At 38.5% G+C, this 18,554-nt stretch overlaps 1 protein-coding gene across 1 annotated transcript in view; it reads left to right on the forward strand.

Annotated features, from left to right (window-relative positions):
* The window catches only part of dgkb (diacylglycerol kinase, beta), an 89,314-nt gene that overhangs the window by 25,369 nt on the left and 45,391 nt on the right, over positions 1–18,554 (forward strand). The window contains exons 10-19 of the mRNA XM_038710582.1: positions 3,229–3,346; positions 3,934–4,022; positions 4,391–4,507; positions 4,789–4,887; positions 5,779–5,880; positions 8,835–8,908; positions 9,520–9,594; positions 12,355–12,440; positions 13,128–13,217; positions 13,918–14,078. Coding sequence (XP_038566510.1) covers positions 3,229–3,346; positions 3,934–4,022; positions 4,391–4,507; positions 4,789–4,887; positions 5,779–5,880; positions 8,835–8,908; positions 9,520–9,594; positions 12,355–12,440; positions 13,128–13,217; positions 13,918–14,078 — 1,011 coding nt within the window. The remainder of the gene's footprint in view (positions 1–3,228; positions 3,347–3,933; positions 4,023–4,390; positions 4,508–4,788; positions 4,888–5,778; positions 5,881–8,834; positions 8,909–9,519; positions 9,595–12,354; positions 12,441–13,127; positions 13,218–13,917; positions 14,079–18,554) is intronic.

The raw sequence follows: 18,554 nt of genomic DNA on the forward strand, positions 1-18,554 counted from the left end.
TTCAAAAGCTGTTTAGTTGTATGGGCCGAGGTTCTGATAGTCTAGTTGCACATCAGCCACTACAGTGCACGCTAGTGTGTCATGTCATACACTGCTACGCTCTGGTAAGCCGTTGTGCCTTTATAAGTGCAACTTAAATTTGTCAAAACTTGTCTAAAATTATGGAAAAACTTCTTAATAAACAACTAATCAATCATCTTAAGGTGAACTATATCATCTCCGGGGCACAGTCTGGCTTTCAATCAGAGTATGGTTGTGTTACAGCTACCACTAAAGTGCTCAATGACATTACATCCGCGTTAGATAACAAACAACACTGCGCTGCTATGTTTATTGACCTTATAAAAGCTTTTGATTCCGTGGACCACAACACACTCCTCCACAGACTTAGCAGCATTGGTGTCATTGATCACTCATTTATTTGGTTCTCTAATTATCTTTCTCACCGGGTTCAACGTGTAAGATTTTAAAATCTTTTTTCCCATTCTCTCCCGGTCACTAGGGGTGTCCCCCAAGGCTCCATCCTTGGCCCTAGACTTTTCTTAATTTATATTAATAATATATTATTAATATTAATGGTAAATCTCTCATTCACTTGTATGTTGATGATACAATCCTTTATGCCACGGGTTCCTCCTCTGATGCTGTTCAAGCTACCTTGCAAGATAGCTTTTTCCAACTGTAGCAATCCTTTACACAACTCAATCTCACTCTTAATACCTTTAAAACAAAAATCATGTTTCACCGTAAGGGTACTATGCCTCCTCCAGCCCTTAAAATGACCACTTGCAAGGGGGCTATTCTAGAACAAGTCACTGCATATAAATACTTGGGCATCTGGTTGGAAACTTCACTTTCTTTCTCCATCCACATATCAAAACTGCAATCTAAGGTCAAGGCCAAACTTGGTTTCCTTTACAGAAACCGTTCTTCCTTCATTACATTTACATTTATTCATTTAGCTGACGCTTTTATCCAAAGCAACTTTCACTTGCTGTGCATGTCAGAGGTCGCATGCCTCTGGAGCAACTAGGGGTTAGGTATCTTGCTCAGGGACACACTGGTGGATGGGTCACAGGGGGGGATTAAACCCGGGTCTCCACACCAAAGGTATGTGTCTTATCCATTTCGCCACCACCACTTCTGTCTTCTTACTCTTATTCAAATGACCATCCTACCCATTAGACTATGGAGACACTATGCACAGGGTTGCTTGCAAGTCCACTCTATCAAATCTTGACACTCTTTACCATGGACTGGAACGCTTTGCAAAGTTTTCTTAAACTGGATACATTAATTTCACTTTCATCTTTTAAAACTATTATATCATCTTTGTTCACACTTGCAGTTGCTTCTCTGCATAATAATTTTTGTGTTGTCTACTGTGTTGTGTTTTTAATTTGTATTTTATGTAATTGCTAAAACTGTATGTATTTTTAATGTACTGTATTTATTTCAGCCCTATTTCCTTTTCCCTAAGTGGTTACCCCACTTGTCAGGCCACCATTGTAAATAAGAACTTGTTCTTAATGACTTACCTGTAAAAATAAAGAATTAAAAAAATAATTAAATAAAAAAAAAAACAAGATGGCCAACGGATGTCAGAAACGCTGAGCAGCTCAGGTAATTCATGACACTCCTCCAATTATAGTAGAACCCTGCAGGTAAATAAAATAAATTTTGTAACATCTAGTAACAACTAAGGAGTAATACAATTGTTAAACTTTCCCGAGTATTGATTATGTTGGGAGGAAATTACGATTAATCATCTGTCCACTAAATTGGACATTATGCATTCATGGCTATATTTCAACTACAATTAACTAATACTTAGACTTTGTTTTTCTTGAAAATACTTCATATGCACTAACTTTATGGATTTATGTTACACTTTCAGTTTTTGTAACAAAAACAATATTTTGTGCAGATTAGTTCCAATATATGAGTAACATTCAGAGTCTTGCAGCAAGTAATAGAAAGGCATTCAAGACAGTGGAGCAAATTCCATCAGAATCAAGTAAGCAATAGTGTATGCAGTGTAACGTTACTGCATGTTAGTATACTCAAGGAAGTACCCGAATTGAGTCTTCAGCTAGCCACTTTGTGAGCTTGTACTTAGAAAAAGCTGTAATTTGAGCTAAAAGCTAACGTCAAACTGCTAAATGTAGAAGCCACATTTCTCCCATGTGCTCTTAGTTTGATGTGTGTTAGCATGCTAACATTTGCCAATTAGCACTAAACACAAAATACAGGGAGGGCAAATAACAATTTTGATAATGGCGCTGTATGAAAAGTTAGTATCAAACAATGTTAGTAGCCTATAAGTCATCCTGACAGGAGCATGAGTGTGTGGACCAAGACATTTCACTCAAACACAAATGTAAACCTCTTGGTGGCGCAATGTGGAGTCAGGAGTTCACCAAAGTCAGAATTCATCCTCTGTTTTTTAAATAGTCTTATGGATCCTTTTGGAAGGAAGTTATAAAAAACAAGTGTAGTGTTTATTTTATTAGGGCATGCTAGTAATTAGAGAGATTTAAAACTCACCTAATGATATACATTTTGTGTGACAGTAACTGCCTTGAGGTCTGATCCCCTAAACCTCATATAAAATATCATCAGGAGGGAAATGTCTGCCATACTTCACAGTGTGTACTGTACATGGCACTTGACAATGATGCTCAGTCAATGTGATGGTTGAATGTGAGATTTTCTCCTGTAAATAAAATAACTATTAATAACTTAAAACTCGACACGTTGCTATTTTAGAACTGATAGTTTAGACATGTGTTTTATGGTTTTTCTATATTGTTTTCTGTTCATTAGCCCCCGCCAAAATGAAGCTATCTTCATTTTCTGCAATTCCTAATTATCTCGTAACAGCTCACACACTCCCCAGTGGTTTCCTGAGAACATCCTGTGATCCCCAAGTGAATGAGTGAAATCAGTTCTGCCTTCAGTTCATCATTTCTCCACTAGATGGAAATATTTGACCAGCTTCAGCATAAATCTCCACCAATGTCATTTTTTTATGAATGAATATGACTGCAAAGGGAAGAGAGCAAAACATGTCCTCTGTTGTACAGAAGTAAAATACAAATACAAATTAATGTGAAAAAACTAATTCCACAAGCTAAATGATCAGCTTATGAGAATATAAAATGATGTATTGAAGCAGTCGGTCATCATTCAATCACTCAGTCATTTGGTCTGTTTCTCTCACTGCAGAATGTTAAAGATGACGGGCAACACGTGTGGAGACTGAAGCACTTCAACAAGCCAGCCTACTGTAACCTGTGTCTCAACATGCTAATTGGACTGGGGAAGCAGGGACTCTGCTGCTCATGTGAGTAATTTACTTACCATTAAGGGTCTAACAGATTCATTGATTTGTGCAGACAGATACAATACAGTACAAAACATGTTGTCTGTTCAAGTGTTGCAGTGCCAATATTAAGGATGTTACTCTGTGATCAAATTTACGCAAAAACACTGGTGCCTTAATTTTCACCTGGCCCTATGAAAAAGATGTAATTAGCCTGGGATTTAGCCAAGAGTTTCAGTGTCTCATGATGCTGTTTTCAACACTTAATGCTTAAAAAGAAAAAAAAATAATCACCTCAAAATATCAACAAAGACAACCAAGCCACTCCACAAAAGTCTATAATAAAACCTTTATTCTATGAAAGTATAAAAATTGCTTGTGTTGAATGAATGGCCATTTTCCGTTCATTTTTTCTGTCGTGCACCCAAGCTGTTTTTCACAAAATATTGGCAACAAGCCCCTTCAGAACAGCTTTCACAAACACATTACTCAGACCCTAGTGTATATCACTTATAACTGTATGAAAAGTCAGTTTTTTCCTTCCTCTGTGTTCTGTCTTTCCCTAGTTGAAAGTCTCAAATTACTTTTTTGTTTTCTCTCTTTCCCAGTCTGCAAGTACACAGTCCACGAGCGATGTGTGGCTCGCGCGCCGCCGTCTTGCATCAAAACCTATGTCAAGTCCAAGAAAAACACTGAGGTGCGTCCAATTGGAGTGTTTACAAGTCGGCACGCTTGGATCGGCGATGCTCCATTGAGCTTAGGACGAGGGCTTCTCCTCTTCTAATGGAATTAAAACAATTCAATCTGCTACTAAGCATTGCTAATTACCAGAATAAGCCTGGTTTAAAGATATAGGCCGCATCATTTGTTTGGCCTCTTTCTTTCTCTCTTTCTTTCTTTCTTATCTCAGCTTTTTTTCACTTTGTTTCCTGCTTGTTTTCTTTCCCTCTTGCTTTCTTTAATTGTTGTGTCACTTGTGCCTTTGTATATATCTTGTTTTTCTGCACCATGTTTCTTTTCTCACTTCTTTTCCTCCCTGTATGCTGTCTCTCCCTCTCACTGCAGGTAATGCATCATTTCTGGGTGGAAGGGAACTGCCCCACCAAGTGTGACAAGTGTCACAAAACCGTTAAGTGTTACCAGGGCCTGACTGGGCTCCACTGTGTGTGGTGTCAAATCACGGTAAGCCACCACCCGAGGAGAGGCAGCCACCTCCTCATTATATTCCCACTGCTTCTTGTATTTTAGGGTTTCATTTTAGCACCTCTGATACCTCACAAGTCATTCCACCAATTTACACCCAGAATACACTTGTTTGTGGTTGCAACTTAATAGAAAATAAAACGGAGACAATGACACATATAATGCAGATAAATTCTGAGCATGTACCTGAACAAGTACACTTAAACATGTACTGTTACTGAAACAAGTTAGCTGTTAATAACGGCTGCCACCTCCTTCAGCTCCATAACAAGTGTGCCTCCCATGTGAAACCTGAGTGTGACTGCGGACCCCTGAAGGATCACATCCTGCCCCCCAACTCAATCTGCCCCATCATCCTGGTAAGACTTCACTCCTCACTGGTCAGCGGTCCCGTGGCTGAGTGAGCCTGACCTTGTTTGATACTGTGTTAGCTGAGGATGCAATCATCAGCCTGTGTTCTCCCGCTGAGCTCTGAAATGGCAAAGCTTTATTTTTATAAATGGTACAAGTCTATTTCTTGGGTGGAAACTGTACCTAAAATTGCTCATTAGGTATCTCTTAAATGTCAGTTATCCACTTTGTGTAATCATTTTGACTTGTATGGTAAAAGACACCTGTTATTGTATAGATTAGGAAAAAGGCACAGAGAGGAAAGACTCAATTTTTAAAATTATTTAGCTTTTTATATTTAATTTATTGGGTCTAAAAAAAGAGCTGTGATTTCAATGAAATTCCTCTGAAAATCTACATCTGCTTATAAACCAAACTATAAACTAATGACCATTGTCTCTTAGCTTTATTTTCCATCTAATTAGCACTAGATTAAATAGTCATTTCCAGGTTACGTTCTGGATTAATGAATTATTGGGAAATTACAGCCCCATAAAACAAAGTGATTAATTTTCCAACACAATAGTCTAAATGCTGTATCAAAGCTTCCCAGATGCTGCCAGAAATAGTATTTGGTGGGGAAGATACTAAATCATTTAATTATTTCTTTATTAGTTTGTTTTTGTTGACCTAAATGTAATCAGAAAAAATTCCAAGGTCATGACCTCAGTGCTCTCAACACCCTGGTAACAACATACATAAACAGGCTAAGACAACTGTCACACAATGCAAAAAAGCATGAATAATATTCAGTTAAGATGCACATACAGGCGTTAGATTTTTCAAAATAATCCAATTTTCCTAACAGTGGATATCACCTTTTTAGAATGAAACCTTGTTGCCTGACCTTTGTCCCGCAGGAAAGAGGGTCAACTCTGAGGAAAGACTCCCGGTCCAGCCAGTCGAGCCGAGGGAAGATGCAGAGAGCCAACTCTGTCACAGTGGACGGCCAAGGACTGCAGGTGAGTCTTTTCTAACCTCAGTGAAGTATTCTGCTTTAATTTGCTCTGTTCTAACAGTACAAAGACAGTGTACCATACTGCAATGCTCTAGTGTTCTGTGCACACAGCGAGTGTTGTTGTTTTTTACAAACTGATCTCAGTGATTATAAGGGTCAACTTCAGTGGGAAAGGAAATGGCACAATTGGATTGAGAAGTACTTTTTACCATTTCCAAAACGTTTAAAGACTAACGTAAAACGTTTGAGAATGTAGGTAAATTACTCCAAAATACACCCTGGAAATTTTGTCAGATCGCCAACAGATAGCGTTTATACATGTACGTTGTAAAATGAATTACAACTAGTAGTAGTAAGCCATAACATGTAAGTTAGTAAGTAACTTACTAGAGTGGTAGGTGCTTAACAGGTGGACAGAAGATATCATAGAATACAACAAGAATCTCAGGGAGCATCCAAACATGTGAAATAAAACTAAATACAAGAATACCAGCATAAAACCATTGGTGGAAAGTAACTAAGGTCAGTTACTCAAGTACTGTACTTAAGTGCAATTTTGAGGTACTTCCTGTTACTCTGTACTGCTAGGCTGCTTGCTTTCAGAGGCAAATATTTTACTTTTTACTCCACTGCATTTAATTGATTGCTTTAGTTACAAGATACATCAAATTTAGATTAATAATACAAAATAGAAAAAAAGATATTATTATTGGTTAAGATCAGATATTACCTCATTGATCCCAGGGGGTAATTCACAAGCTACCCGGCATTATGTATTGTAATTAGCGCCACCTTTACCAGCTGCAACGTTAAAAGGATGCACACATTAATGCATCAATCATTAAAATACAAAAATATGACATATAATATTGTGAAGTGTGCTGTTTTGCATAATTTGTCATTTTACTTTGAAAGCAGGATGTTTGCTTTGGGATTTCTACACTGTGGTGTTGATACTTTTACTCAAGTAAAAGATCTGAATACTCCACTGTATAAAACCACTTGAGTAAAAACTATAAAAAGATTTTAGAAATGTCAGTCTGGTATACAGGTGGGATTATAAATGCTGTTAAACATGAGGCACTGAGGGGGAATTTTTTCGACAGTGCAACCAGAACATGGTAGACTGGACTGGAGTGTTCTCTACATCTGTGTTTGTTAGAAGCTTTTGCTATTGCCTTCTGCGCTAACTGTAACCAACAGCAATAACAATTATTATAAGAGCTTATCCATGCATCGATTTCCATTGTTGAATATCATGTTTTGAAATGAACCTCTGCAGTTGTTCACGGGGCATGTGATGGGACTCTGCAGGCCCTGCTGGTAATCGGTACTAAACAGCAGAGCTGAGTCCGGCCTGATCCTCTCTAATATCTGTCAGCCAGCATGCTGGCGATGGAAACCTGCCGCTGTCTGTGGCGACTAAACGTCTACGCGTGGCTGGGAGAGAAATATGATGTATCATATCCCAGGCACATCCATCTCTGCCTCTTGCCGGCTAACCAGCATAATAATCAAGATTATTATTTATAATTACAGGAAGTAATGGATCACTCTGGACCGGACAGGGAGCTCATTAATTCACCCTTGGCCTGCTGGGATAGCAGACAGGGGGAGTTAAGCGCTTCATCTGTGTCAGTGAGAGCACAGGGCGAGTTGTTGCAGACTAACTGCACGAAGGGCAATTCAAACAGGGGCCGTTGGATTAAAGCCTGTTTATGTGGCACTTTGTGAGTTCGGCCTCCGGCACCACAGGCTCTGCCCGTCTACAGTTTCACTACCACTCAGAGAAAATCCTTTCCCACGTCACACGAGACAAACTGCCCTGCCAATTAGGAAGCGGTGACAAATAACTATTACGACTGAATTGTGAATTATTAGTTATCAGGTTGAGAGTATTGATTGGTTAAGAGATAGACGGGTTGTTTTACTGTACTGTATATTCATGGCTGTCTGGTTACCGAAACATGGCTTGCATTTAATATCATTTGCCCACACAACTTATATTATTTTTATTAAAAAAAACTAATATCTGCTAAAATTCAGGTAAAAACTGGAGCCAAAGTACCAATGATATTAAGATTTAGTTAGAATTTTGCTTTCTATATTTTTCTTAATGTCAGCATATCCCATGAAAAGCCTAAAACCAACAATGAATGTATCCAAAAAGTGTTGTCTGTATCCAAAGCATGATATATCTTATTCATCTGTGTCATATAGCTCCATTATTGCCAAAAAACATGAAATCAAAATCTTTCATTACCAAGAGCACGGCCATGGTTGTTTATTTTGACTCAGTCCCACATACTCTGTCCTGCTGCCATAGATAGTGCACTTAATGTGTATTAATCCGCCATTGAGAATAGTCCCCATCAAAGTTATGGATCTTTTTAAAAGACGGTGAAATGAATATTTGTGACCTGTTTTCAGAGATACGTGTCTTCAGTAAGAATGACTAGGCTCAGGGTCGAGTCACACAGACAGGGTAGGGAAGTCAGAAAGTATTGACATACTGACTAGCGCGTCGTTGGTCTTTTCATGGGATTTGTTGACTACAAGAATAATATAGAGCCTCATCCTTTGAATATACCACATCAGTTGATCAAAAAACAACTTAAAAGGAAAAATTTTTTTGATTTAATTTCAGAAATGTTGCCGTAAAAACAAAACTCTGTGACTTTATCACTGTTCTCCTTTTTAATTTGATATTATAATTAACAGAAGATTGAATTTGGACTCAGGCAAAGAGTTGGTGAGTGCCAACACTTGGCCAGGTGCCACTTGTACATCTCTGCGAAGAAACAGGAAAACTATGAAATGGATCAGATGACTGGCATTGCTTGGAAGTGCTGTATATACTTGATAAAATGTCTGAGGGATATGGCTTGAAAGTGAATTCCTGTGAAGCTTCCTGCAGTCTCCAAACACCAACGGTTTGTTTTGACATCTCCCATTCAGATCACAACAATAGAGGGCACTCATCCTCTGCTAGTGTTTGTCAATCCGAAGAGCGGGGGGAAGCAGGGAGAGAGGTAAGTACACAATCTGTCTCAACATGCTACAAGAGGCCTCTAAAGCCCCGATCCTCAGCCGCAAAGGGAAGGCAGCAGCATGGTCTCTGGCTGCCAAGTGCTTTAGGCTTACTTAGTCAAATAAAAACACAATAACATTAACCTAAAGCGCCGGCCGCCTTCACCGTCGGATCACACCCCCCTCCAGCCCCACACCCCTCTCCTCTCCACAGACACTCTCCTCGCTGCCACGTCCCTGGCTGGTCCCCCTTCTTTAACCCAGGGCTAATTGGGTTATTACTGAAACATATTCATTCACTCCTTATTACGCCGACCCTCATTTGTTTAAATTATGAGATCAAAATATGACTTCAGCCAGTTGATATAATGAAATTGAAATTAAAATGAATTAGTCTTTCTAATGGTTTCTCCTCAAGGGGACTTTGGGTATGTCCCACCCCACTGCCCAGTCCACTGCCTTGTCACGCTCTGATTGGACACTGGTCTGCGTCGGCACTTATGGAATCTGACACTAAATACACAGCTTTTTAGGCCTAATCTGTAATATTGGAGTAGAATGTTGTGAGTTTCTCTTTGTTGTCTTGATGTTTTCTGCATGTTCACTCCTGAAGGATTTACAGAAAGTTCCAGTATCTTCTGAACCCGAGACAAGTGTACAACCTGGCCAAGAATGGACCCATGCCGGGGTATGTTGTTCATCGTGTGCTCAAACAGGGGAAGATAACTTAAAGACAAGGTTCAAGCCTGTCAACAGTATATACATTAAACAGTTTGTACTTACTGTTCACACTGGCCTTTAAGAGATCCCTCTGTAATATGAACTCCATGACAGGGACAAAGTCCTCGTTCTGTGCAAAAATATTTTCCAAAGTTTTGCTGAATCTAATATGAGCCTCCAGTAGTCTGACTTACACAAGTGAGTATCTTCCAAGGTTACAGTGTTTTTAGCATAATATTTTGTTACTGTCCTTCTACCGCAGCTCAGCACGGAAACACAAAGAAGATATTTTGGACCAAAAAGACTGTAACCCTGGAAGATACGTACTTGTTAGAAAGGGATCTCTTAACGACCAGTTTGAAAGAGATGAATAATTGCAGCAAACAAAAACTATTTCAGTGTATATGGACATGTAAGTACTGGACAAAAAACATCATAGCTGCATGTTACACACTAAATTGATTAGTGGTTTTAGCAAAAATACATCTAAAACACATTAATGCATTTTCTATGACTGATTTTATTGTTATTTTATTTAAGATTGTGAAGAAATGCACTGCAAAAAAAACAAAATCTTTATTATCCTACTCACATTAACTTGCATTTCAAAGCCATTTTAGACATTTTTAAATACTTAATTATGACGTTAATTGTTTTTTAACATCAAAATAGAAAGAAAGAAAGAAAAATCGAAAGACTGACAAATCATACACTGTCTGCTAATGATCCTCTGTTTACAAACAGGCTGTTGTTGCTCACATATAATAACCACTATCACATGCAAGAGAAGCCTTTAGTATTAAACCCTTCACTCACTTCCCCCACACAGCACAGACACAAATGAGGTGAGTTCACACATAACAAATCCTGGAGATGACAGTATCATGCATGCTGTATCCTCAGACAAGCAGCAGCTCCGTATGCATAAGCCTGCATGTAACACAGATGACTGACGGATAGAGAGGGGTGAAACTCTCACCATACCACATGTGATCACGCATACAGAAGAGGAGGCTGCAGGCTGTAGGTGTGGCCAGCGTCTGGTTTCCTATGGTTCACATCTGTGATTAAGAAAATGAATGGATCATTTACATGCACAAGGCTCCGTCACTTTGTTGTTGCCAGAGGCGTTAAAACATACAGGAATGCCTCGCCGCCGTGCTGCCACGTTGTTTGGCTTTGATTAGATCTGAAAACAGAATCTTTGTGGCTTATAAAAAATAAATACACCGCAGCACACGCAGGGGACAAAAACCTCCACGAGGCTTTGACTGTCTGTGCGAGAAGCTGGCACAGTGGTCACGTCACAGGTTGTGCCAACGCAGCTCCAAGTTTTTGGGACTGACCTTGTGTCCACTGTTTTGTTTCTGTTCTATTGATGTCTCTACACGTGGCCTGAAACATCACCTGCATCCCCTCTGCTGTCTGGAGCTGAACCCAGAGCTTCTCCCCAGAGCTGACAACATTCCAGATGACCTTGCCCCACTGTAACCTTGTTAATATTTTGTCAAGTGTATGCACTGCTGCGCACATTAGCGAGGTGAACGTTCTCCGTCGGACACTGCAGGCCGAGGCAGCCGCATGCACTGCTGTCAATTAGCTGCCTCACTAATGCAATTACAGCAAATTAAGTGTTTGTTTCTTGGTATTTAAATATCCCCAAAGTTGCCTTTCATGTTCGCGGCCGTCTGTTTTGCGTCTAATATGGTTTGTGGTCCCAGTTGGAGAGTAATTGAGCGAATCATTTACCCGCCATATGAGGCTGGGAGGCTGGCTCATTCAGTTAGGGCTTTGTTATTGTGAAGGAACGGAAGAAGTTGGACTGAACATTGCCAGTCATGATCCAATTAGCCTTCGAACAGGCAGGCTAGCTCGCCAAATGAATAATTGTCAATGCGGCATGTGTTATTTTGTGAGATTAGAGGGGGTTTGCAGTGTGTTGTGGCAATGGACTCAAAAAAATGCTCTTGATCTGTAATGTGAACACTTAACATTTTCTCCTATTGTCAAGAAAGGCTGAGAAAAGTGGATATGTCTTGATTAACCTTCTTTTCTTTCCCATCTGAACAAAATCTATTATTTTTCAATAATTATTTAGAGCGGAAAGTAAAGAAAGGACTCATTCTTTGTCATGACATGAGACAGCATAACAAGTATAAACAGCAGGAGCGCTTCAGAATGATGGTAATGCAGCACAGAATGTATTCCATAAAGGGACATTTTGCCTAATATCATTTCCCCAGAGCAACTGGATTTACCATATAATCCTACTACAATAAAGATATATGTTGAGTAAAAATAGAAACCATTCATATAATTATACACAGTTAGTACCAATTTATTCCTAGTGTTCTGTGCGGTGTCTGTCAGCCTCTCTAGAAGCTCAAAAATATACTTAAATGTGTTTTATCAGCATAATGCTTTGTATATAACATATTAACCGTGAAATAGTCCTTATTTGGTGTTGATAACAATGCTTTATGATCATTTCTGGATTTTGTCACCTTAGTAAAATGTGCAAGGTCAGTTTGTAGCAATTAGAAGAGTTATTGCCTTAATATACAGCAGTGTGGTCTTTGAGAGCAAAACATTAAAAGGGTTCACCAGAGTGATGAAAATATGTAAATGATTACAAAACATTTTATGAGAAAATTACACAATTAAATGCAAAGTGTAAAACAACTTGTTGTGTGGCAGTAATATACACATCAGACTGTTTCCTTCGCAGGCTGAACTTCTTCAGAGATGTTCCTGATTACAGAGTGCTGGCCTGCGGAGGGGACGGCACTGTGGGCTGGATCCTGGACTTCATAGGTACAAAATAAATTGTACATTTTGTAGCATTTGATGTTATCAAGACTTTGATCCCTGTGCTGCTTCCATAGCATCAGTTATTTTACATGTATTAGACCCTCCCAAACCTCCTGGGGTGCTTTAGTATATTTCTCATTCTGTCTTCCATTTCTGATTGTGTACAACATAGTAGAACTTAAACACCCCATTTCCTTTTTTGGCAAAATTGCATTTGTTCTGATTAGTTTTGAAAGCCAGCAGCACTCTTGTTGCTCAGCCTGAAATGGTAAAGTGTACTTTATGGTTTGTATGTAAACACTTTAATTATGTCTGAGTCTGCGTAGTCAGGAGAGGTAAAATGGGATGATTACGTGAGTTGGAAAACAACATACTAGTCATCATTTGAGGAAAAAAAAAAAATCACCTGGCATCCTCTTATTTGGTCTTGAAGATGTGTTACTTGTTCTGTCTCTCAAAAATTGCCTCAATTTTTTATCAATCAAAACAAAGAGAGGTAATAACTGTCAGGCAAAATGTGTCTCTTGAAATAGACAAGTTGTACAACTCAACATCCATATTGACTTGTAGTTTTACAAGTAGGGCTGCAAAATAGATTTGTTGCTTTCTTTGCAACTCTTTACAGTGAGTTTGTTTTCTTGGTTTGGCCTTGTTTTGCATCGTGTTGTGATATTTGTCCCACTGCTCCAGATAAGGCCAACCTGGACAGGAACCCCCCTGTGTGTATACTTCCTCTTGGCACGGGCAACGACCTGGCAAGATGTCTGCGATGGGGCGGAGGTACTGAGAGAAAATAGATACATTGCAGTAAAATACATGGCCTGATAACATTCAAAATTGAATACATAAGTATACTGTACTATAAACCAGCATTATGATCAGAATTACTATACATTATACTTCATATATGGCTCAGGGAGTAATAGTAGACCACTGAAATAGGGCTGAAATTAACAGTTTTTTTTGTTGTTTGTTTGTTATGTCTGTAAAAATAATGAAATTGTTATGCATACTGTATCCATATCACAGTTTTTCAGAGTCTAAGGTGACATCTTCAAATGTCTTGTTTTGTCTAACATAAACCTAAAGATATTCTGTTTACAATCATATAAATTGTCCCATTTGAGAAGCTGCAACCAGAGAATGTTTGGAGTTGAACTGACTATAAAGTAGTTGGCAGTTAATCGACTAATCATTTGAGCATTTCACTAAATTACACTAGACAGGGTTTGAGACCTACTCAGGACACTCAAACTGAAAATATATGAAGAATTTGTATTACTTTGATTCAAATATAACCTGTTTTAGAAATGTTTAGAAACAATGGTTAGCCAGTATCAGTCCTATAAATCAATAAACCAAGAAGAACTCAGAAGAAGTCTGCACGCATGTTACCCTAAATCCCTTAAAAGCATCGGCCAAGTAGCACAAGCTCTCTAGACCAGTTTTAACACACATCATGTGTTTGTTTTTTCCTGAGGCTATGAGGGTGAGAGCCTCCTGAAGATAATGCGGGACATCGAGAACAGTACGGAGGTGATGCTGGATCGCTGGAAAATTGATGTCACACCCACAGACAAGGATGAGCGAGGGGACCCGGTGCCTTACAGTATTATAAACAACTACTTCTCCATCGGAGTGGTGAGTCGGACTTCAGCCAGCTTCACTGATGAGATACTTCTTTATAAGAATAGAATATGGTCTTGGGTTGACAAATGGAAAGATCATGCCTCTTCATAACTCTCCTTTATGAGTTCAGTGGTTAATTTTTAAGGTTTGCTGTTGACCGTTCACCAATTTTCATTTTTAAATTAACAGATTTTTTTTTAAGAAGAAAGATCGGCTTAAACTCAGAAAACTGGAATGTGTTATTGTTTTATAAACAAGAAGTAAAAAGTAATTACTTCAGTGTGAAATATTTTGGAGGATTTATTGACAGAATATAATATACATAACTATCTTTTCAGTGGTGTATAAAACCTTACAAAATCAAGTGTGTGTACCTTAGAATGAGCCATTTTCTATCTACATATGCCGCAGGTCCTCTTACAAGGACGTTGCCATGTTGCGCCGCCATGTTTCTACGGTAGCCCAAAAGGACAAACTGCCCTACAGAGTGCTTTTCATCACAACATTGAATACATACAAGAAGAAGAAGTAGTAGTTGTAGTCATCTGGTTTATTAGGAGTAAAAACAGCTTTTTCAATGATTTTACTTTGATTTGATATGGGCCTATAATTGCTCATTAGTGACGCGTCTAGATCATCCTTTTTTAAGAGTGGCTTGATGACTGCAGTTTTCAGGGCCTGTGGGAAGAAACCTGAGATGAGAGACATGTTGACAATTTGTAGAATATCTGAGGCCATGCAATCAGAAACATTTTTGAAAAAAACTGTTAATATCAAGGTAGCATGAGGAGGATTTCAGATGTTTCATTATGTCCTCCACGTGTTTATGGTTGATGGAATCAAATCAGTAAATTCATTTTTAAGTAAATAGTATTTGGTTACCAGAACATCATTGCTGTTATGTGTAGCTGTGAAGTGATTGATAGCTGATTGCAAGACGCTCTCCATACAAAAAGCTCAAGCAATGCTATCAGTAGTGTCAAATGTGATTGACTCCTTACCAGAAAAAAACAGTTAAAGTTCGCAGTGTTTGTTAGACTGAATTGTGTTTACATTTTTTCTCACATTTTTAATAATCGAAATGAACAATATAAATACCCAGATTTTTTAAAACCGAAACCAGTGAGCCCAACCCATACCACTTAGATTAATAATCATAACTTTATTTGTATTGTTTGTGGATTCTTTCATGCAAAGAGCCCAAATTGCTTTTCAAAACAGGATTAAAAGCACTGTTAGGCCAAAAACATGAAACTTGAAAATAAACAATAATTGAAACACTTGATAACAATGCAATAAAACATTAAAAACAAGTAAACCAGTAAAACCAATAGGAAAAGAAATCACTCCAAATTTAAAACCAGATTAAAAAGAAGTACTAGTATAGTGCAGGTTTTAACTGCCATGTAGATAAAGGCAAAAGGTCATTACTTTCTATGATTTTGTTTGCTATACAGCAACATCTTTGACATTGTATTGAAAAGCTACTTTTAAAATAAAGTAGAGAATTACACCACAGAGAAGGTGATTATTGACCCCTTCAGGCTACTTGTTATTGTATTAATTGTTACACCATCATGGAATGAAAAGCAGTAGACTTAGCAGGCCTCTTCTTGCACATCCCATTCATCATGTTTTTAATATGTGCTTGGAGCTACACTTAATGCCAGTTTTCACCTCTTAGTATCTTATAACTTTTGTTTTTGCAGAATCTCTGAAAGCGGACTGGTATCAGGTTCATAAAGATGCCACAACAAGTTCCACAATAACTACTCTGAACCATGAACACAGTACGATGAGAACTCATACATGGCTGTGACTGTAAGGTTACAGTAATAGCACCCTTGTGCACTTCTAATGGAAGAAAAATAAACATCTTCCACAGCACAGTTTAATCATAGTGACAAGCTGCCAGTAAGCAGAGTAACCTTAATACAACCTTAAATAGAACAGAAAGACCGAAGTATGGAATGACATACCGCAATCTAAATGACCTCTGTCAATAATAATTCAAACAATACACAGTACCTGGAGTAACAGCATGATCAGTCAGTTTATTTGTTTTGATCACATTCTGGTTAGGCCTTTATTGAGATGTGCTCAAGCGTCAACCGCCTCTGATTGATTAACACGCCTTGTTGTGTATCTGCATGGTGTTAGGCAGCCATCAACACTCACCACCCCCACTCCTGTCCATCTCCACCATAATGACACTGATTTCACGTAGCTCATGTTAGCCATTACTGATAAATGTCAGGGGGAAATATGGTAATTGACATTTTCAGGTGGTAGAGGAGGGTGCCACTCGATGTTGTGAGACTCATACAGACTGTGGCAGGGACATAAGTGATGCATGGCCTTACAAATGTTAGTTGAATAACACCTCCATCCTGGGCCCCTAATGACAATGTTAGAGGATATTAGAGGACAGGTTTTGTTAACATTGTGATAGAGGAGAACAATGGCTGTAATCTGTCTACAGTGTTGAACATATGGTGATGTGTATTGTATAAATGTTAAAAAAACAGGTGTGACAGGTTTCATAATCTTTTGTTCAACAATATTTTCTATGTGATGTGGATTTAGTACATTTGTTGTGACTAGGTATGGGTCAGAACTCAAGTCAAAAACACAATGTCAGTGCCTGCCACAATGACTTTTGGAAAAAGCGGGTTATTAAATAAGATAAATGGAGTCAGAGCTTGGAAAACCTACAGCTAATTTCCACATGTGCTGCTCCTTCTGCATAGGCTGAGTCAGTGTAGATGGTTATCTTCTTCCCTTCCCCTTGCTTTAGTGCCTCTATCACTGCTCTCACCTTTGCCCTCTGCGCTGACTGCTGTCCCTTCAACCTTTCTGCCTTCACTGATGAACAGATGTTTTAGCAAAAATCCATCAGAAAACATAAGTGTAAGAAAGACTAGCAAATAAAAATTACAACTTAGAAAATAGTTTTCCCTTTCTGCAGTAAATGGAAAGTGCTCTGCATTCAGAAAAAAACCCAACAACTCAATTGTCTCTTTGCAAGTTTTAAGATACAGTACATTTTCACCTAGGGCCTAATGGGTCAATGCACAACAGGCAAAACTCATTAGATGTGATTTTTTTAGTTATGCGTTAAGAGCAAATCGCAACCACCAGGTCTGCGCCTCAAACCTGAATTCTTTCTAATGGCCAGCAGGGGGCGGTTCTATTCATTGCAAAATGACCCTAGTTCCTACTTGATTTATTACCTCAGTAAACATTTTGGTAATGAGTATATGGTCTCAATTGCTAGTTTCAAGTCTTCTTCAATACAGCATAATGTTCATTTTGTAAATTATGGTTATATTTAGAGTAAAAAAACACAATACAGCAGGGTATGCTTTAGGGCGTGGCCACATTGTGATTGACAAGACGCTACCATGGCAACGTGTTAATCAGGATAGTGGCTAATCGTATCAGCTACACCGTGCACATGTAACAAGCCGTGAACTTGTTTTTGAGTGCTGTCGATGTTTATTTCCAAGAACTTTGATACTTTCACAGTGTGTGTCGCCTAAATGTCTTGTTCAGCATTCGGTTGTACCTTTGTTTCGTTCGGTTGTTTTTCGCTAGCAAAGATTTGCATACCAATTAATATCACAGTAAATGTGAATTATGGATGCACCTTACCAACCAAGCTAGCCAACTCCACTCTCTCGTCCGAATATGGTCACTTCTAGTTCCAAAAAACCAAGATGGTGACAGACAAAATACCAAACTCAAGGCTTCAAAATGGTAGTGCCCAAACCAATGGGTGAAGTCACAGTAACTAAGTCTTCTTCTTTTATACAGTCAGTGGTTAAGTAGGCTGAACTTACGTCCTCTTTTCCCCAGCCATGTCCTCTTTTTGGGACCTGAAAAATGCGTCCGGATTTTAAATCACTCAAAATTTGATTTCTACAGACTGACTGGAAATGATGATAAATTATGTAAAAAGTGTTTTTTGCTGACAAACTCACCAACTCTCTGTGACTTTAATTGTTTCCATAATAAAATTTAATGGGGAAAATGAGAGATCATGAAAAGAAAAATCATTCTTATAAATGAAGAAAGTTGTTTGGTCCTCTTGTTGTTCAGACCTACAATTAACACAGATTTTTAACTAGATGGTAAATCGGAAAACAAATCAAATATAAACTTGGGAGTGACACAGGTCTAGACCTTACCTCAGTTCTCATAATGGCCTGTATGAATGGGAGGAATGATTACAGCAAACAAAACCAGTTTCAATGTACATACGGGTCCCTGACTGTTGTTTTAATACAGAATTTAAAACTTGTGAACGTATTCTTCCAGTCTTGCTTTATGTTTTTTTTATGATTGCATGGTTTTCACAGGACAGCGACCATTTAAAATCAAAATGCTTAGCAATACCTAGTGATCAGATATTATTAAAATGTATCCAGATAGAGATCATATGTTATTGGCAGGTGTTAATGGTGTCAGAATTACAAAGCAGGTTTG

The sequence above is a fragment of the Micropterus salmoides genome, unplaced genomic scaffold (assembly GCF_014851395.1).
Source record: "Micropterus salmoides isolate LMB-PRFRI ecotype aquatic unplaced genomic scaffold, ASM1485139v1 Ms_hic_scaffold_11, whole genome shotgun sequence".
NCBI classification, from domain to species: Eukaryota; Metazoa; Chordata; class Actinopteri; order Centrarchiformes; family Centrarchidae; genus Micropterus; species Micropterus salmoides.